The sequence below is a fragment of the Frieseomelitta varia genome, unplaced genomic scaffold, assembly GCF_011392965.1.
Source record: "Frieseomelitta varia isolate USP_RPSP 00005682 unplaced genomic scaffold, Fvar_1.2 scaffold_214, whole genome shotgun sequence".
Lineage (NCBI taxonomy): Eukaryota > Metazoa > Arthropoda > Insecta > Hymenoptera > Apidae > Frieseomelitta > Frieseomelitta varia.
In genome coordinates, this window is record NW_025109906.1 from 699806 (window position 1) to 721723 (window position 21918).

Sequence of the window (21918 nt, forward strand, 5' to 3'; positions counted from 1 at the left end):
TATTTTTGTTACAAATATTATTTATTGAGCAATTATTATAAATAAGTATATTATTAATATTTCACTGGCAAGAATTCAGTATTTTTGTGGAAAACATAATAGTTATTCCCACAAAAGTTATATAAAATATATAATTGAAGGAAACAGTATTTATATATACAAAAAGTTTAAATCACATTTTGTTTTGTCATAATATTATTTAAAGTAAAAGAACATGTAATAATCTATAAGAATGTGTTGGATTCTACAAAATACTGTTTCCTTAGTTGATCTGTACTATGACTTAAATTTATAAATGAGGCAAGAGTGAAAAATGAAATATTTAAAAAATCATTGATCAGCTATCGATTTACTTAAAACTATTTATAATTTTTTTACATCTAATACTACTGTATGCGTTATGAAGATTTCAAAAATTTATGAACAATCTAAATGCTATGTATATTGAAAATTTGCAATTAATATTCAATAAATATGAATAATATTTACAAGTAAGAAATTAATTAAAATGCTTAACATAATCAGAGAAATATGTTTAGTTATATTTTAAAAACAATTTAGTTATCCCCTTTCCATTTTAAAATTATAAATTTTTTTTAGAAAATTTAAACCTTTGTGTTAGATATACCACCATAATTTGAATCACAAATGTCTTAACAATTTAAAAGTTACAGATTACGAAATAAATACATTTTTGATAAAGTTCTAAATTGAGTACAGTGAATTATGTCTTATAATGAAGTTATATAATTGTGTTTATAATATACAATAATAGAATTTACATTTAGTAATAAAAACGATTTTTGTAGCTACTGATAAAAAAGAATTTACAACGCTTTTATGATTTATGTAATACTTTTTAACAGCTCTTAACAAATGAACAATATTTAGCATACGTAATTAATAATTAAAATTTTATTATTATGATACTAATAAATATGTTTTGATTCTTAAAATGTACAAGTCGTACATTTAGAATTAAAGATACAAAATATTGTAAATTTTGGAACGATGTGGATTTAAAGGTTATAAAAACAAAAAAACAAAAAAAAAAAGAACATAAACCATAAGATTAATTGCCCTTACCGTTTTTTAAATCTACATTACTTTCAATTACAAACGGTGCGATTCAAAAATAATACTTTTTTACATTACAAAAAAATCGTTGACAATGTAATTAAATATGTTAATTGTTTTTGAATTATAAATCACTTAATTACTATACCAGTCTATAACATCAGTCTTAATGCATTTAATCGTTTATATAAAATTACAAAACGTCTTGAGCAAATGATCAATTGCACCCTCTTTTTTGATTTTGTTTATTTACAAGCGCATCGACTTCCGGCAATTTAATACAAAGTATTATCGCCAAAATATTAAAAATCAAAATTTCTACGTCCATCAGAAAAAAAAGAATAAAAAAAAAAAGAAAAGATGTTAGTGATATATAATAGTAGAAAATAACAATTATTTTTAAATTAGCACCGTTTGTATTGACCTGCATAGTAAAGAATTTAGTACAAGGTGTCACTTACCACTACTGTTTGTAACTGCATTTAAAAATATTGTCAATTACTTCATACTGTATGAACTATGCAACTTATACTTTTATTCTATGATCACAGAGCGACTTTAATAGAATCGAATGTCGATTTTACGATACTATTGTCAATGTCGAAAATATTATAAATGTGTAAGTACTTTCTTACGGAATTCGATCATTCGTTTTTGTATCGATTACATCTCGAAATCGAAGATAATCTAACGCGTTCCATTGCAAAATAGCCTCTTTCCATAGTTTTCTTCTTTTTTTTTTTTTTTATTTCAGTAACTAACGTTACACGATGTCTTCTTTTAAAGATGGTAAATCCAGTGCTGTTTCAGGTACCTTCTCATCTTTCGACTCGATTAACGAGCTGTCCATTTCATCGATCTTATACGACATTCGTCTATTATTCAAAATTTGCATCTTCTTGCTTTTTATTTCAGAACTGAGCCACTGTCGGGTCAATGTCGATTCCGTCGATTGCCATATAATGATCTTGCGAACACAGATGCCTATAAGTACAGAACCGGCGAGTATCGAAAGATAAATGAGAACGCTCTGAAGAACTGGTAAGAAATTCAAATAAAACCAAAAACGAACTAGCATCGATATCGGTAACTCGGACATTCCCTAGAAAATAGATTTTTTTTTAGATGTATCGATATATTCGATATTGAAGGTACGCGTTCGATAATTGCAGTTCGATATTTTCCAGTACTTACGATTTCGAACCAGAGCAACGGTAAGACGAAATTCTCGAATTTCTCCACTCTGGACATGTGACCGATATTTTGCAAAGCCATGTTGATTTGAAAACGGAACGCGAATTGCAGCGGTAGACCCGCCTTTGGTTGAACATATAGAAAAGATTCATGAAGATCAGGATTTGGACTCAACCCCTCGATAGCGTCCAAGATGGTCGGATCAGCCTTGTAGAAGTGCGGATACGAGAGAGCAATTGGAAATCCTGCATCATCGTAAAGGTAAGTGATCAACATGAATATTTAAACCTCTGTTATTTTTTAATCTTTTTAGCGCTATGTTCCCCATGATTGTGCATGTTGATGTTTTATTTATTTACCGATATTGTAATTTTTTACGTTACGTAATTATTTTTTCTCTCATGTAATTTTTTACGTTACGTAATTATTTTTTCTCTCATTCAATCTTTCAGCATCTGCTAATAGCACGAATGCGTCATTAATAATTAGAGCGACTTATGGCTATAATTAATATAAACATTCATTTTTTTTCGTTAAACGGATTTCTTTTCTGCATCTAATAATTTAATTGATCTCTTTTAATCGTATCTATCTTAATCGTATCAGTTTTAGAATGCACTGAAAAATGTGACGATATGAATGTATATTTAATTATATAATGTTAATTGTTAGTCTATGCAATATTTTTCATATTCCTTCCAAAATGTGGAAATTTATTTTTGTAATAATTTCAATGGTTCAAGTCATCTTACCATAGTAACAGTCGGTGACATCAATTAAGCCAGGTTTTAAGCAATATCCATAGCGACAGAAGCATTTGTTCTCTGGGATATAAGCACCATTGTCCAATATATTCTCCACGAATTTGTATTTATATACATGCATTCCGTTCATGGTTGTTTCTCCATCTCGTTTCTGTAAGATTATATTTTAATCCCATTTATTACATGCTATTCTGATCTATCTTCTAATAGCTCACTATATTTTTGATAGTAACTTTTAATATTTATGTGTTTAGGTATTATTGGTAATTTAGAATAGTACGAGGATATTATAAACACATTTGAATACACTATTCTCAGAGAGCATGCAGGTAACAAGGCACAACTTACCATAATGGCGCTGCGACAGAGACTTTTTCTGAAGAATAATATGGTGTCGTTCGGCTGAATGTAACTTGCAAACTTTGATCCATCGCTGGCTCCCTTCACATTCGCACATTTTCCTGTCCATTGCGGCAGATTCACATTGCCATTAAACTTCTCAATCAAGCCTGTTTGACGTATATCGTTTTCACCGGTATAAACGTTTATGTAATCGTTCTCAAAATCGTACATCTGTAGTAGGAAACAAAGATGAAACATTGAAATCTCTGCAGAAAGGTAGCGACTTTTGAGAATCCTATACAATTGATGAGCCATATTTTTGAGAACTCACTCTATCAATAAGGCCTAGCTTATCAAATTTAATCCAAGATGGCATCATTTTATTGCCAAGGGTAACAAGGGTGGATTGGTAACCAAACATAAATTCCTTAGCAGTCATTTTCACCAGGGGCTCCGAATCCGTGTTAATGATCAGTAAGTTTAATCCGAGTCTGGTTAGATAAACAGAATTCCTCATTACGTTTGTAATACTCTGGAACAAAAAATCAGAAAATACTTCATAGATATTTGGCAAATCACTTGAGAAGTGGAACAAAAGAATTATCACCCTGTAATCAAACAAGTAATTGGCTTCTAAATAAATCTGTAATATCCGTGTAATTAAAAATTTGTTATTATCATTTAATGATAAGATTTATTTGTAAGCTCATTGATTTTTGTGTCGCGACATAATTAATCTTGCATATCACGAAATGCAATTTATCACGACCTAGTTCGTTAGGTGATCTGTTCATAAAATGTCAAGGATAACAGCATTCATTTCCGTATTTTGTATTTCGTTTTGTTCTCATATCTAACTCTGATTTTCTTGATTTTCATTTTCTGCCTGAAAATTCATTGACTGCTATAACAATTAGTTACTCGCAGTTATCAACCGAATATAAATTGTTTTGAGTGGATATTTTTTCAACTACGTAGATGTGTATGCACATATATAAGAATACTTCAACGGCGGTGGATGATCTTTTGATTGTTTTAAAGAAGAAATTACAAATTATTTTTCGTTTCATTGTCATTTCTACGCGACTTCTTCTTGTTGTACGTAATAATTTTTTTCTTCGATATTTCTAACAATACGAATAATTTTTAATTTATTTTTGCTTGTAGAAATTATCAACTGGTCGATTACCATGATTTAGGAAACATTGTATATAATCTAGGGTTTGGTATTCTATATAGAATGTTGTTATTCTTCAATATACGTATATATTTACAACGGAAATTGACAATTAAGAAACATACGGAAAGTCCTTGGATTTTGTTCGTAGAAAAATAAATATAAGGATCATGAATATATAATATAAGTTTTTGGCCGGACGTATTACGTTTTTCTTTTTCTGATTGCCACTCTTCTAATGGCATATGCATATAGAATTTTATTATTGCATAATCACGCAATCGCAGTCACGGGTTTTCCTTTTTCATTAACACATTTGAAGTTATAGGGAAATGTAAATGCGAAGCGTGACACATTACATTTCATTGACGTTTTTCCACATTTCAAGGAAATTTCCTTTCACAACAATAACAAACACGTCGATCTTGAACGTTATTATTCATTGTAATAGAACATGATTATCGCCATAGAATTTTATAACGTTGTTGTTGACTTATGTCCGCATATCTTCGAGTATAATTCATTCTTCTATTATTTTAAGTTTCCAGGTATTCCATCCAAATGTTCTAGATTTCTAGCGGAATACCTTGGACTATTTAACCATAGAGTTAATTGATCAATTATGTCAAACGTGGAAAGTACGTTTTCGACCAATAAAAAGGACAATTTACAGTTGGAATAACGATCGTAAAATCGATAATTATAAGATATGCCAAAAAGTAGTTTTACAATTTTGCATAGAGGTTTCGCGTATTTTAAAATCATGAATTTAAATTGAAAAAAAAAGAAGAATTTTATTGACTTTAGTTTTTAATTAGTAAAATGCTTATATGTTTCTACAGAAGTGCATTAATTAATAATTCCAAATAATCTTCATTATTATTTTTCTTGATATATATAAAATTCGAACGATGATGATTCTACATTTTCGCTTTTTCTTTTGCAACGACTTACAACCGGTTTCGTTGAAGGCCTTGAGTTCTTTAATGAATATCCAAGTTTTACGACAAAAATTGCATTTTCTTTCCAAAGAATATATTTCTCATCCAAATCAGCTATTTAAGTTATTGTTTCATGTTTCTCATAAGATATTACGTTCCTTTCATTTGACAAGAAAATATGGTTAAAGAGATTTTCTTCTTCGTTCGGGAAGAAGCAGGAAAGACATTAGTGAAAGAATTATACTACGCTATTCAATAGTGGGAAACAAATTATCAATGTATTGTTTCTTACTAATCGAATTTTTTATGAAATATTATTCTATTTACAATTAGACGAATTAATAATTTTTCTGTTTTCGTTATCTTGTACTAAAATTGTTTCGTAGCATAGAAAACAAATAGGCATAATCCACTTTTTACTCAGAAAAACTCGAAATTGTTATTTCTGTTCTGCGAAATTGTTATTTCTGTTATAAATCTCTCGAACAGGAAATGTATCGGAGTGTCGCGCGCTTAAGTAAATTTACAACCTTGAAATTTAATAAAATTGAAACGAGCAAAGCGATTATTATTTACGGTTGATTCATGCGAACTTAGTCATGATAGTCGTGAGCTTGAATATCGTCGATTGTATCATGGGCGAATTATTTCCCGTTTGCGAGAGATCAACGATGAAACTTGGCAGGAATTCCTGGTGGTTTATAAACGAAGACTAAACAACTTTTTAATTAATTGAGTTATCTGATTTCCATATATTTTATGCGGCGTTAATGGCTGTAATGTAAATGTTCACGAATGCTTTTATTTGCGATTTTCTGTATGCTAATACGTTTCTAAGAAGGTTATCAATGACTATAGTTCGAATATATTTTATATATATTTGAGAATATATTTTATATATATTCTGCGATTATTTTTAAATTCGAAAATGAAAATCAGAGCATATTAGAATCGTTTGTTGTCCTTGTTATGATTTAGTTAAGATCGAACGAGACTCTCCTATTAGTTCTGTTCTCTCTCTTATCAATGTACGTAAATGATTTCACTCACCAATAAGGCGATGTTCGGCAATATCAGCATGTCATCTTCCGTTCCATTGCTCATGTGCGGTACGTACTGCAGTGGGTGTTGTAGATATGCCGTCACCGTACCATTGTCATTGAAATGGATATTATTATGTTCGAACAATTCTCTAAAAGCAAATTTCTATTGAGAATAATGATATGGAAGTAAGACGAATTTTTTTTAATTGAAATCAAATATTCGTATAAACGATGTCTCAAAAATTTGCACGCGATACTTTCGAAAAACGCTGCGTTTAAAACTTTATCTTAATTTAAACGAAGATATTACAACTCTTTAATCTTTCGAATTTCATTTTAACCTGTTTTCAACTCTGTCTCTTTAATTTCATTTTAACCTGCTGAATTGTAGAACTGAATAATTTGTGATTAAATTGCAAACGTGCACGATACGACCTAATTACAATTTTAATTGTAATTTTATAGTGTACACGGTATAAATTATTTTATCATTATATTTCTAATGACAGACTTACCGGTAGACGTAAGGGCCAGTTTCCTGAAACTTTAATTTGCTCTCCTCGCCAGATAGATATTCCTTGTGATTGGTCACGTTAAAGAGGTAGATTTTAACATAAAGTTCGATGTCCGGTTTCCGCCAGATATCGAATATTTCGCCGCCGGGACTGAATATCACTTTCATTTTAAAAATGAACTCGTACGGATCGAGTATGAAAATTGCGCAGCCAATAGTAATGGCGAAGAATCCCGAAATCATCAGCGTGAGAATACCTGCAAAATTTCGGGAAATTTCGTAATTTTGGAGGAACATTGGACTACTTTTAGAACATTGAACGGACAATTAAGAAAACAAACGTAACGTTCGTCACAGAGAGAAATTTGGAAAGTTTCATAAACGAAAAGTAAAAATTACTTTAAATATTTTCTTCTAATCCTTGATAATGGTAATATTTTTCTTCGAACAAAAATAATTTTCTCCATTAATAATGATCTCCACGTATTACAAAGATTTATACGAATCATTTGCAATCGTTATACCTGACCAAAATCATTTAATTCTTGTACTACAATGGTTCTTAATTTCAATTACAATTATCTGATGAAAATTATTTAATTTTTATACTGCAACTTTCTTAATTTCAATTACAATTATCTGATGAAAATTATTTAATTTTTATACTGCAACTTTCTTAATTTCAATTATAACTGTTATCACCGCTGTTGTTATTTGATATATAAAATTCTTGAGCTCTTTAACCCTCGGATAGCCGATTTATCATGACGAGAATTATTTAATGTGCCAATCTTGATTCATTTTGATTCCACATCAATATACACTTTAATAGTTAGTTTAATAACTGCACGTGTAAATGATAATTATACTGATGCAAAATACAGAAAAACTGATTCATACTTGCTACTGATGAACTTGTATAAGGCAAAAAAAAAAAAAAAAAAAAAACAATTTGATCACTCAGGAGTTAAAACGCTTGTCAAATGCAATTTAGAAGAACACAGAGACGCGCGACATAATTAACGTTGTTCGTTGAATTTACTCATTCACCAAGCATCAAAGAATTTACATGAATAAATTTATCGAGATGACATATACATGCCATATATATTATAGATATACAGAGTGTTTCGTAACTTGTGGGACCCACTTCGAGAGCTGATTGTACGCCTAAAAATAATGAAAAAAAGTCATATAAATATATATCCTATCTGTCTTCGTTTATGAGATACAATGAATTTTCTGTTTTAATTACTTTTACAAAAAATGCTCGAAATGATGACCTTGCATTTGAAGACAAGCCCGCATGCGTCTTGTCATCGATCTGGTTACTCTCTCTATCATTTTTGGTGTTTCTCGAATTTGTCGGAAGCCTTGCTCTATTCTATTTCGTAGTATTTCAGCATTTTTAATCGATGTTGCGTATACAATAGATTTTAAATGTCCCCACAAATGAAAATCTAATGGATTCAAATCCAAAGAATGAGCAGGTCCTCCACGACTAATCCATTTATTTGCAAAGTGTTGATTTAAAAACTGCCTAGCCACGCGGCGGAGTTCCGTCATGCATAAAACGCGTACGAAGTCTAATATCGAGTTTATAAAATTCATTATATCTCATAAACGAAGACAGATAGGATATGTATTTATATGACTTTTTTTCATTGTTTTTAAGTGTACAATCAGCTCCCGAAGTGGATCCCACATGTTACGAAGCACCCTGTATATACAAGTCGTGTAATTTATCGATCATCGCGAAACAAAAGCCTTAGATCGCGTTTGAGATTAAGAACGAAGGATTTTTTACTGAATTTTGCACAAGTCTGCATTTTCGTGCCACCGCGTTCGCATTGTTGTTTTGATTTCTTTCTTTGCCTTGAGCTCGAATGTATAGTTCCACGAAGTGAAAGAAAAAAGAAAAAAAAGAAGTGATTTAAATATGCTAATCTGTAAACGCACGATATTACATATGTGGATGGCGATTATTAAGATCGTTGATTAGTCTTAGTTTCTGCGTGCTTTCTGTTTCTATTCTTGTTTCTCGTCGACAGACTTTAATTCGCGTGTTGCAGTTGTATTTACTGTTAGTGTTCTCTGCGGACGTTCATCAAGAAATGATAAATTGCTTTGGCTAATTTTCCTGGATCATAAGGAATACGATCACGAATTAAATGTTGATTCCGGCGCGCTTGTTGATTAATACGCACGATTGGTCGCTCAATTTTCTCAATGCGATTCAAATATATTCAGACAAGGTTTTGAGCTAGTCGTGGTCGTTAATTAGACAAGATCTTAATTAGACGGCGGTACATTTTTAATTTGAATCTCATTAGAAATCGGTATACGTGAATAAGTTCAACTGAAGTGAAGTAATTAATATATCATACGATGTCGCATATGTATATATATCAGCGTGCAATTACCAGTCTAGTGCGTGATAGGAGAGAAAATGTCGTGGTCTTCTTGCGTGTGATAAATTGTTACATAGAAAGAAAAAGAAGAAGTCGGAGAAAAGGAAACAATATCCCGAGGGGACAATACTTCAACTCAACACTTCGCTCCAGAAAAAAAAAAAAAGAAAACTGTTCACGATATGTGCTTGATTATAGGCGTTTGCACGAGAAACGGAAGAAACTGGAATGATAATCCTCTAAGATGTTTTTACGTAAGACGATTGCAAACCAAACAGAAGGCAAAAAAACCAGGCAAGAAAAAAAAAGAGGCATCAACGCAAAAAAGTCTAATTACGAGTATTGGAAACGGACAAGCTAGAATGATATTCCAAAATGATTTTTCCGCGGAGAAGAACGTTTTTTTTGTTTTGTGTACGTATGTACGCGCGTCGTGCGTTGTACTACTGACGAGTCGCAGTTTGGTCTCTGACGTTTTCAAGCGAACGACGAGCACGAATTCGACGCACGTGAATGTTAAAAACGCTCGGATCGGAGGATCGAAGTGTTAGCTAATACTTTATAGGTCTATAGGTTTCGTAGAGGGAGCCATTTTGCTCTCGACTGTTGCAAGATCGCTGGCAGTGCGGCACACCACGGTGTTGTAATAATTTTCCGGCGGTAATCGGGACGCGACTGCGGCAAACGCACCGTCCAATAGAAAGTGCATATTTGTCCCGTCTCGTTATATTTTATATCCAGAGGCTCGGCGGCTCTTTCGTGGATGTTTGTATCGAACGAAGCGTATCTGACGTATCTTGCAAACGGAATAGGAAATTGCGAAACGCGCGCTACTCGCGAGGACAACGAGCTTCTTCGTCTGTCGCAATCCTCCAATAGGATTATTTTTGATTATCAATCAAAAGCCTCCCGCCTGTTATTACCTGTCTTACGTAGTATTTTTCTAAAGGGAACGAAGACGTTTCCAAAACCTTCGAGAGAATGTATCTGTACAGCGTATTAATTACCGATCTTTTAATGTGTATCCAAGCGGGTCCAATAGTTATTGCCAGGCTTGGGTAATGTGACAAAGGCACGCAATCACGTTGCAAAAGTCAGAGAGCCTGTCTGTTACTCTGACTTCCCGAGTTTGATCATTTCTTTTCGATAAAGCTAATAAGGGGAGGAAGATCTTCAGAAACGTTTTGTCATCTATCGTCCGTTATGCCGGGAGCATCGATGAATAATCTCGGTGCTCATTGTCAATGCGGAGCGAAAGCTCGTGTTTATTAACCAGATACATAGTACTGTTGGTTAACCGACGCGTACACGTGCAACTGTACGCGTGCAGTTTATCGCAGAGCGGCAGACTCGATGATTTCTGCTCGATGACTTGCTTGCAACGTGCAGTGAACCCCGGGCGAGAAGAAGAATCCAAAGCATTGTCCGTTTAATGGCTTATGGATCTTTTTATACGCAGCCGCGACTCACCGAGTCGTTGCGCAACACAAATAAATCCCCAACGAGGAGGATGCACGTGCGTACTTTTTTCTCTTTGCAAAGCCTCGTTCCGCGACGCAACGTGACGCTTCAAACGGCCGTTTGAAAAGTGAATCCTCTAGTATTGAAAAAGGAGTATGTCAATTTTAATCCCCACGACCGATAACGAGATATCTCTCGATGCGGTGTTTACCTTTCTTCAATTCCGACTACCTGCAAACACTCTCATCCTCGCTTCTTTCTCTCCACACTTTTTTTCTTTTTTAATTTACGGCATAGCCGCTTGAAGCGGTAGATCAACGCATCATCCCACGTCCTCGCAACTCGTTTTCATGATTTCTCTTTTTATCATTACGAACGAAAGTTCATACTTGCACGCGCGCAGTTTTTCATTTGAAGTGGAATAGGATTGCGCTGCTCATATTCTGACACGATGTTCAACAGTTCTCGTGAATAATTGCAGCTCGCTTAGATCTCATCTGAGAGATAGTGTAACTGTAGAAAAAAAAAGAAGAAGAAGAAGAAGAAGAAGAAGAAAGAAAGAAAACAAACGCGTGGCGAGAAGAATTGTTTCTAGTGTAACTAGATCGTAAAATTCTAGAAAGCAGCGATTCATTTGCATGCGTAACAACGGTTCGTTTCGTTTTGAAATGTTTCGCGTAATGACAGGCCGCGAGAATTCATTTGCAGTGATCTTTCTCCTTTCTATTATTTCACAAGCGTTGAATCAATTGAAAGCCACCATGTCCCATCACCCGGCATCCCGATGCTTTCCACCATTCATCATTTCTCATTCTTTCCTCACGTACGCGGCCTCGCCGCATGCGACGACCTCAGCATAGGTGGGATGAGATTTGATGCAAGACACGGCTTGAGATTTCGCTCAATTTAGGAGCCAGGCTCTTCTCACCGAGCAAAAATCCCTCGCGCGTGTTGCATTAGCATTCCGATAGGCACACCAACTAACGAAAGATGGCAAAAATTGCCAAGCCTCGCTGGAGAGTTGGCATTTCCAAACGGGACTCGCCTTGTGCAAGCGTCGCGCGAATGAATGGAACGCACATTAAAACTTACGACTTTACGATCAAATACGTACAATACAATGCATGATCACGAAGCTTTGGATTGGGTTAGGTTTCAATCAGGCCGATTTCCCCTTGAAATTATCATCAAATCGACAATTAAGAAATGGAGAGAGACACGAAGAAGGTGAGGAAAAAGAAAATGATAATCAGCAGCGACTTTATGAATGCAACAACGTCATTAGAAAGTCAATCGTTTGTCCAATCAATTCAAATCTCTTCTAAGAGTGTTACCGTCTGTTAATCGCAGTAAATCTATCGCGACGAACACGCATGAAAGCGTGTATTAATTTCCAAGTCACTGATGCTCCTCGTTTCAGTGAATTCCAAGTGAATTTCAAGCGTGACTTATTAGTGCACGTCTTAATTGATCAAAATTATTTTTATTGCAGACCGTTTTGTTTACAACACGATGGTAATTAACCATAGTTATATGCGCGAGTCAATTAATACGCGTATTGAAATGTGTGTCGAAGGAATTGGTTTGTTCATCGGCTGTTTACGTCGATAAACAAAGTGAGAATAAGTCTTCGCGACGACTCGATTGAAAACCTCGTTGCAAAAGAGAAATGGACACTCCCTAACACGTTAATGGTTTCTCGTTTTTCTAATTTCGCTCTCGTCTTCTTCCCGCGTTCTTACGCAACTTCTCTCGCGCGCTAATCAAATTGATTCTTTTACTATCCGCGTTGGCTGAACTAACCGGAGAGGAAACTGAGGAGAGAATCGCGGTTCGCAGAAGAACGAGTTTATCGAAGCGAAGACGATACGAAAGAGTGACTTTCTGTTCGACATGCGCATACTTGGTACATTAAAATACCAAATTAGAGGGGCAACCTCCGTAACAACTGTTATTCTTCGAACGTGTTGGCAATCTTACCAAACAGTAGATATTCACTCTTCGATTACCATAAAACAGTATATCTTTCGACTTTGATACTTGTTATTCGTTTTTGGTTGTCTTTCCTCTTGGTTATCTGTCATACTGTGTGTATACGATTCTAATGTGTCTGAAAAAAATCTCTCAAGCATATATAATGTATAAATACGCGTATCAAATGTACGTAAGTATACAGAGATGACACTGGATGTTTCTAGCCTATCCTTTCCGTTCCTCTTTTTCTCGGTGAACCGGTTTTCAGTGGAAATAGCCGATATTTCTCCATTTCTCATTTTTTTCCCTTTTATAATCGATTCAAACGCCACTGCTGACCAGTAGTGTGTAACTAAACAGCTGAGTTCAACAGTTGTGAAAGATCAAGATTGTAGCAAAGTGAAAACCTGTGTTTTCTTAAACGAGACAAATTTTTATTCGAGCAAATTTCAACTAATCATTTTATATCCAGTTCAACTAATCATTTTATGGCGCACTGGCGTCATTTCGAAAAATTCCTGCTCTTTTATTACACTCGTTCGATAAACACAACGACGCTGAAAATTTACAATTTGGTAAATTTGGTCGAAGTGGAGAGTTGGTTCGTTCGATGTAAACATAGTGTAAGATAAATAATAATAAATAAATAAACTTTTCTAATCAAATAAGTATCGTTTTAATCAAATGAAGACAACGACATCAAACAGGCAACAGCTTTGTAATTGAAGTTACAGTTAAAAATGCAACCATTAAGTTTGAATATACGATAGATAATCTTCGTTTGTAACCAAGCTGCGTTTAAGGGAAAATGTATCACTCTGTAAGACACGTAAATATCTCTTATCGAAGGTCTAAGAGCAAATTGATGAACTCGTATCCGTACACATACTACACTTTCACCAAGAAAACACGTCCCTGTTTGAAAACTTCTGATAACACTTACATATTACGTGAGAATGCAGTGATAAACGTTTCACTCTCTTCACGCACGTCACGTGAGCGAAATGTTAATAACCTGCTGAAAACGATCGATCCTCGTCGTTTCTTGTACGTACTGGTTACTTCTACTTTGCTACTTGCATTACGTCTGAATTTCGAAGACGTGAGTCACGCCGAATACTGTCGCAAAAATATATGTTAATAGATTCTCGCTGTGCACTCTCGAGTCGTATATCGAGGATCTAGCTATTACGAACGACAGGTGGACGTTTCGAATTCTAAATCGATGATCCGTTGGGTGTTCCTATTTTTTTTTTTCCCTTTCATCAGATACTTGGTCATCGTTTTATCGAGCACTCTGGCCACTTTCATCAACATTTATTCAAATCTTCGAGAGTGATAAACTAAAAGGAACTTCTTTCAGTTATGAGGAAGACGAAGAAGGAAATTTGTTTTAAAAAAAGGTCCAAGCCGGACCACCATTGGACAACTAGAATGGCTGATCAATCGTTGTTATTCTAATTGCGATTCACTCTGTTTCGTCTCTTCTGAATTGATTTGCATTCGTGAATTTTCAATTTAATTTCAGCTTGGTCATTAGCAGTTTCATCGTACGTGTACGAAATCGTCAAACAGAGCGGTTTTTCTCTGCCGTGCGAGAATGAAGGGGCGTTACATTGTTACGCGGAGCATTCGTGCATTCGCCCGAATCATTACTCGTAAGATTCTAATTAGAGGATCAGTTTAATTTGTATTGTCGGGACAAAGCGCGATCCGCGGCATTGGACGAAGAAGGAAGCTTTTCATGTTCGAGGATTTTTATGGCGTTTTTTACGATTCTTCGAAGCGTATGTCCCGGAAGGGTAATGGCTATTAGCATAATGTACGCGTGCCGTTTTTTTATTGCTTCATTGAAATCTTCATATGGAGCCGGGCGTTCTCCTTTCTTTGTTCTCGGTATATTGCTTTATCGTACACGTTATGAACGTTCGTTGTTCATTTCTTTTTTTTTCTTTTTTCTTTCTTTCTTTTTTTTTTTTTTCTAATATAAACCTCTGTTTTCTACTACTCGCGTAGCGTTGAACTCTGTGTTTGTCTTTTTGTCTTACTTTGTTAGTCATGAAGTCTTAACCACTTGCGCTGGCAATTGATTGCGGACCGTAACGAGTGACCGAACCGTATACAATAATTCGTCGCTTTCTTTTTCAATTCGTCGATATATCATTGGATAGAAATTATTGAGAAGTAATAAATTTATTATTTGTTTTGCCTGGGTTATACTTAAAATATACTTAAAACTGAGAAAATATTGCAATTTTGGGACAAAAAATTCTCGACGTGCGTGGCATTCCAGCGCAACAGCGGTTAAAACATTCTACAGCTTTTACGTTGTTGTATCTACTTTTGAGAAAAGGAAGGATTCGTGAATTATAGAACGATAGCAATCCCTCAATGAACAGTGCAGTAATTTCGTTTTACAATTTTCGATATTAACAATATTGTAATTATTATAATAGATAACAACGATTTAATGGTCTAATTACTTTCGATAAACGTGAACTTCCGACCGAGTGGCGGAGACAGATCGAATGCTAAATTTTTAAACGCTAAACTGGGAAGTGGTAAATTTGAAATTAAAATGCTGATAAATGTTACGCAATTCATTGATAAACTGTCTGAGTTCTATTTTCGGGGTTTCTAGATAAACTGTCACAGTTCACGTTGGAGGGGAAAAAAAAAAAAAAGTGGACGAAACGAGGTCGCTGAAACTTCGTGGTACTTTGAATTGAATTCAAAATATTCTCAAGAGATAAGCGTAATCTGCGATGCGAGCAGATTTTCTGGGAATTTTTCGAATCGGGAGTAGCGAATGGGAATTCTTCTCAAGTCAGCAACAACGCGATGCAGCAATTACGAGCTCTCTTAATTATTCAGTCAATTTTCACCACTTCTTTTAACCTTTTTTTTTTTTTTTAATCTACGTTCCTTTCAATCCCGTTAATCGCTTCTTTTTACGTTAGCAACGATCGTTTAGAATTATTCAAAGAAAATGATTGGAACTGACACGATGAATTTGCATAACGAAGGAAAAAAAGTGTGCGATCGGGCGAATTTTATCTCGATACTTTCACGTGTAACATCATATCAGAGACGGTAATTCGATAATTTCACGCAGCAATTGGAGCGTAAAAGTGTTTCACATGCTAGCATAATATTAATTACTATGACGTAATTAATAGTTTCTCTGTAAAAAAGGCATTGAAATCGCATCAGGCGTGAATTCGAATATCAACTTTCGTCGAAAATGTGAAAAAGTCCATTTCTTTCTTTCCAACCACGCACTTCATAATCGAACACATCACGTTTAATGGCTATTAGCATAATTATATCGTGCAAACGCCTTGAATTCGCTTGTGCTTGTTCATTCGTTTCGCATTCTGAGTTGCTCTAATCCCACGTTTCACGAAATTTCAGTAAATCGACACGATGTTTGACAGGATGTTTGACTTGTTGCAGCTTCGATTCGACGTGTTACTCGATTCATTGTTGCAAACTTTGTAGTACGTTTCTTTAGTAAATAATAACAAATTTTGTCCGAATCGGCAGGATTATAAATTTTTCACCAAACACACAAGAATTAATCCTGAATCAGGAGGAGGGGGACAGTGTCGAAATTTTATCTCGACGAGATTAATAAATTCTCTCGCGAAACGATTCAGATAGCGATTCATTTCGAATCGAGCCGAAAGCAATGATAATTTCATCTCGACAGATTAGACGAAATGAGAAGATGACAGATTTTTCCGCAAAAAAAAGAGACTCGGATTAATTTCGAAAATGTAAATTTGTCAAACTAATTATTTAATGCTTAACTATTATAAATAGTTAACTGTTTGTCAACTACGTAAACTATGTAAAATTATGTAAAATCCACGCTTGGAAATTCGTCGCGCCGAGTCGAAACTTGACAGCTATCGAGGCTAATTGCGAATTCAACAGCGTCGCGGAGTTCACAGTTCCCAGATTTTCGATGGCAATTACTTACTTCTCAGTTGGTTCGGCCTTTTGTTCCGCGCGTGCACCGCGAGAGCTGTATTAATAAAATTGCTCATGACGATCGAAGATTTCCTCCTCAGGTTGTTCGTTTTCATCGCTATGTCCTCGGGCTCGCCGGACTCGTTTTGGTTCACGTTGACGTTCGAGTAATGCCGGCCGGTGAATCGATTCCATATCATCATAACGTCCTTCATGATATTGCACTAGTTGCTCTCTCCTCGCTAACTACGGGAAAAATACGGCACCAGTACGAATGATCCTTCAGGAATGACGCGATTCACTTTCGACTCGAGCTTTGCAAAAGTCACTCGCTTCAAAGACGCTCTCTTCGAAGTTAAAGTTCGACACACTGATGCCAATATCCTGTAACTCGTCTGTCACACAAATGCGATAACCTTGCACAAGTCTCAAACTGTCGGACAGTTCCAGAGGATTTCCCCCGACAAATAATATTCTCGTCGTTCGAACAGCCCGAGTTTCCGTTGGAAATCGCTCGATTTGGACTCGCTGAACGATTATCGTCTGGTAACGTGTACATAAATGGCCAGAGAGTGATCGTGCGCTCGATTCGTTCGAGAAGTTGACAACCACAATGAGAGCTGAGTTCTCTGTCGGTGCCTTCTCGGTGCGAACCGCGTGCGATTCTCTACAAAAGTGACGAAAGCACCGATTGAAAGAGTTTCAAGATATATCAGAATCATACTGAACTCTCCCCTTCCCACTTGCCTTTCGGATCTACTGCGGTTCGTAGCACGTGGAGCACTGGCCAATCGGCGAGCGGTACCGATGTCCCACCATTATCACCACGGAGAGGAAAAGATCGGTTGTTGCCTGAAAAAGATCAGGTGAAGGCTTGCGATACCTGCAGCGTGCCGCCGATCAAAGGTCAATGGAATATTGTGACGATCTGGCTGGAGTCAGGGGATGTCGTCTAGATGTTTCTCTTATCGTTCAGGGTACGTTCGCCGCGATAGGGGAATGTTATTATCCGCGGAGAGACTCCGTGGGTGAGAGAAGTAGATTATTTCTATGCTCTGGTCGTTGTTTTCGCTTCTAGCCACTGAAAGGACTACAAATTAATCTTTTCCCGCGTTCGTTAATCGATCTGCGTTATCTATACGATCGAAGTTAGTTCAAAAATTGTGCTTCCTCGTTTAGACTTGGCGAGGTATGTTCAATGATCGTTTATTTAGTGAAAATACCGTATATTTTTAAAATTATGCAAGGATACTCAGTTTCTTTTTTATTTTTGAGATTATCTACAACTTCCTCAAATCACTTCTCTTTCGTCATTCTTGCCTCGCAAGGAGAACCTCGTTCGCCGCGGTGTGCCATAATGTCCTGAAGAACGCTCGCTCGGATGTTGCGCCGAATGAAGTCCCAGGCCAGAACCAGAGCTGACCCTGACTTCGAACGTTTATTTTCATCTCCACGGTCGACTTTTGTTCAGCGCGAATTCCATAGATTTTTTCCTTCCTTTCTTTCTTCTTCTTTTTCTTCTCGTCCGAGGAACAAGAACGAGATCTGAAAGTGTACCGCCGAGCTCGGTTCAGTTTCGAAATGGCCAACCATTATTTCGTAGTACGGGACGTTTTCCTTTTTTCTTTTTTCCCTACCGCTTAGTTAACATGCTTGTGCATGAGTTTCTGAAAAAAAAAAAAAAAAAAAAAAAAAAACGAGATTCGAAAGTGTCTCACCCCGGTTGGATTTCCCAAATGGATTTCCTCACCGGCTGCTACTGGTTCCTACTGCGCGTTGGAAAATTTTGCTCAACCGGTTGACTAATATGTTTACACGCGGAACATGTGTATGTCGCAATTTCGTTGTTGGATGTTTCTATTACGACCCGATTTCTGCAGATTCATGCAAGGAGACGCAGGTCTGCGGATACGTATCTTTTCTGTAGTCTAATTTTCCGAGCACTACATATTGTAACGGAGTTATTCATCAACCTGTCAAGGAATGAAGGAATTCGCATTTACATAAGTCACGATACTGTTTTGCATTGTTCACTCGCTTGGGACAACAGGTAGGCGGATGTTTGTTGCATTTTTTGAATGTTGAAGGGCGCGGAGATCCACACGGGATGCGTGCAATAAACTACTTATTAAAATGATTGCCCGTTCGATGAAGTAAATATTTATTCAGGTGTTGTTTCTTTGATCGGCTGCGCGATCAATTTTTCCTATGAAAATTCGGGAACGTTCGGCGATTTGTTTGTGTTTTTTAGATTTACACGAAATTTCCATTTGACAAAGGAAACGATTGTAGAAAAAAGCTGTAGGATTGCCAGAAGTCGAATGAATAAATAATTGCACGTACCGTTCATGGTAACCACGGTCAAAGTTCGTTCGACGTTGTTCCACGAATTAATTTGCGGAGATCCAGTTTCACGCAAAATTTCGCCGCACAGTATGCACGATAATAGATATTACAAATGATAGAATAAATTCTTTTTTTTTTTTGTACGGAAGAAATAATACATCTTCGTAACCGGTTGTGGCACCGGTGTTTAATGCCTTGTATCCTTGTACGTGATATATCCGACTTCCTATATTAACTCTCACGTGATATAATTTTCCTGCACGTTCATAAATATTAATGCATTTAAATTGTCCCCAATTGTTGAAGGTTATCAACAACATGGATCACCCGAGAAATCAGATCTTCGGTGTTCTTCGCACATAATAATGCGATCCAATTATCGCTTTATGTGAAACAAAAAAAAGGTATGATTGTAGGTTTTAAAACAGTTGAAACTCGACTGCGCTCTGAGCTTTCATGTTATGAATTCCTCGGTGTGTAATAAACTTGAAGGTTAATCAAGAACGTTCGTACAATATATTACGAGTGAGTTTTAATCTGTAAGCCTAGGAACAAAGACAGTAAAATTCGTTCGTAACTCAATAATGTATCTATCGTCTGATCCTTGGCCATTCGTTTTCTTGTTTCTCGATACTTCGATTAGCAATTCAGTCGCGAGCATAAAGATGTCACACGTCACAAAAAAATTTGAAAAAAAAGTCTGAGAACTGGAGATCAATCTCCAAACTATATGTATAGCGAAGAATATCAGGAAGCGTTTACGTATGCTTCATTCAAATTTGTGAGAAAAGAATTTTGCAATTCAATATTGAAGAATTTATTTTATTATTCTCGAGGGAACTGTTATTACTGTTATAATCACCGTTCGTTGCTGATTATCTATTCACAATAATCTGATAATGATCGTGCATAATTGCCAAAATACTTGTCCTCTCCTGATTAATCACGAGTGCTTACGTACAAAACACTTTTTTAGAATTTATGAGAAAAGAGTTCAATTGAATATTTAACTATTTATTTCGTCATCCCTGGAGGAAGAATGCTGATTACGGTGATAAATATTCAAAACCATTCATATTGTAAAGATCCATCGTTAGTGCTTGTTTCTCCAGAAGATCACATCAGACGTGCTTAAACAGTTGTTTAACGCGCGTCATAAATCTCGACAGATGATAAAAAAATGAAAAAAAGAAAAGAAACGAAAATAAAATGAAAGTGTTATAATGTATCATGCAGCGTCACACTGTTGTTTATTTCGACGTTTGTCTCGTTTCGATTTACGTACAAGGTGCGTGTACTTAATGACTCTGAAGATAATCGAACAGAAACCCTGTAACGTTCATTTATTCAACGTTATAATTAATTTCGTACACACGTGTTATATTTGAAATAAAAATCGACGCCGTTTTGATGAATATTTATGCAAAGGCTCGTGTTTCTTTCGATACCTTCTTAATAAAAGTTCTCATCGTCTGTCCATTGAGATGATAATTTATTCGCCTGTGTTTTATCTCCGTTTCTTCGAAATAGAATATCATTTGAATCAGCGACAAGCTAGTCCCACTAGATAACGTTCGTTTCTGTTCTCTCGACATTTTTCTGAATTTTTCTACTCAAGTCGTCGACGTGGCGTGGTGATTACGATTTTCATTCAGTTTCGCAAAGCGTACGCGCGAGGCGAAGCAAACAGTAACGCGTACGCGATTATCCTTTTCCGCTCAGATACAGTTACTTTTTCCTTGATCAGGTTTTCCTTGATCACTGGTATCATTACTGGTTCACCTTTATTTGCAAAACTCGCACTTTGATATTTATCGGTAAACAACCTTATTTTTTCCGCTCAACGCCGGGACGAAATATCACGCTAAAATTATACGCTGTTCGTAAATTATCGTTTAATTATTTATAAATTCATACGGGAAAGGAAAAGAAGGGATGTCTAATTATTCCTTGGTAGATTTAAAGATAACCATCGATTTTAGCTGAAAGTAAATTAGCAATGCAAATGGCAGCGATACATCGGTCTAACGTGTGTGTTCGCGTTCGACCTGGCAATAGAAATTATTCTCGGTGATGCGAGCATTTTAGATTTCCGATCGAGATGTATTGGTCCCGGCGACCAAACGAATTAGATAACGGGATTGCTGTGGACCGTGTATAAATCAGTGTACGTACCACGATTTATTAATCCGGCATTAACGGCGGGCAGAGAATCGAAATTCGACCGGTATTAGGAGATTGCAACGGTAATAGAAGCAAACGACGATGGTTTGTATTCTGTCATGCATCTCCGATATCGGTTCTACATACTACTTCGAATCATTTCGTTCTTTTGGATGGATCCTAATTGGAGCATCTTAATCGTCGAAGATATACGACGAAAATAAAATACGTTCGACGAAACGAACAACCTTGTTCTGTTTCTGAACGAAAAATATGAAAAGATAGATGTAGCGTTTCCATCTTTTTCTCTGATTGTTGTCAAAGAGAACGTGAGACATATTCCGAATTGACGAAGAATTGACCAAAAATTTTTATGCGCGACAAACGACCAGATATTTCCAGGAAAACAGAGATTTTGCATTTCAAATAATCAGTATATCTTTTGTTAAACACCCGCATGATGGCGATATCTGTTTCCAAAAAAAAAAAAATTATCTTTGGGATATTGAAATTGAGACCCATATAGGATAGCAGAT

The 21918-nt window shown here is 35.8% G+C and overlaps 1 protein-coding gene across 1 annotated transcript; it reads right to left on the bottom strand.

The window, feature by feature from the left end:
- Window positions 1-2: 2 nt before the first annotated feature.
- LOC122527232 (scavenger receptor class B member 1-like) lies at window positions 3-17570 on the bottom strand. Its single transcript, XM_043651226.1, has 8 exons — window positions 16884-17570; window positions 7054-7309; window positions 6546-6687; window positions 3709-3909; window positions 3384-3608; window positions 3024-3186; window positions 2272-2516; window positions 3-2179 (listed from the first exon to the last, which is right to left on the bottom strand). The coding sequence occupies exons 1-8, from the start codon at window positions 17086-17088 to the stop codon at window positions 1841-1843; spliced, it is 1776 nt and encodes a 591-aa protein (XP_043507161.1). The 5' UTR covers window positions 17089-17570; the 3' UTR covers window positions 3-1840.
- Between the last annotated feature and the right edge of the window lie 4348 nt (window positions 17571-21918).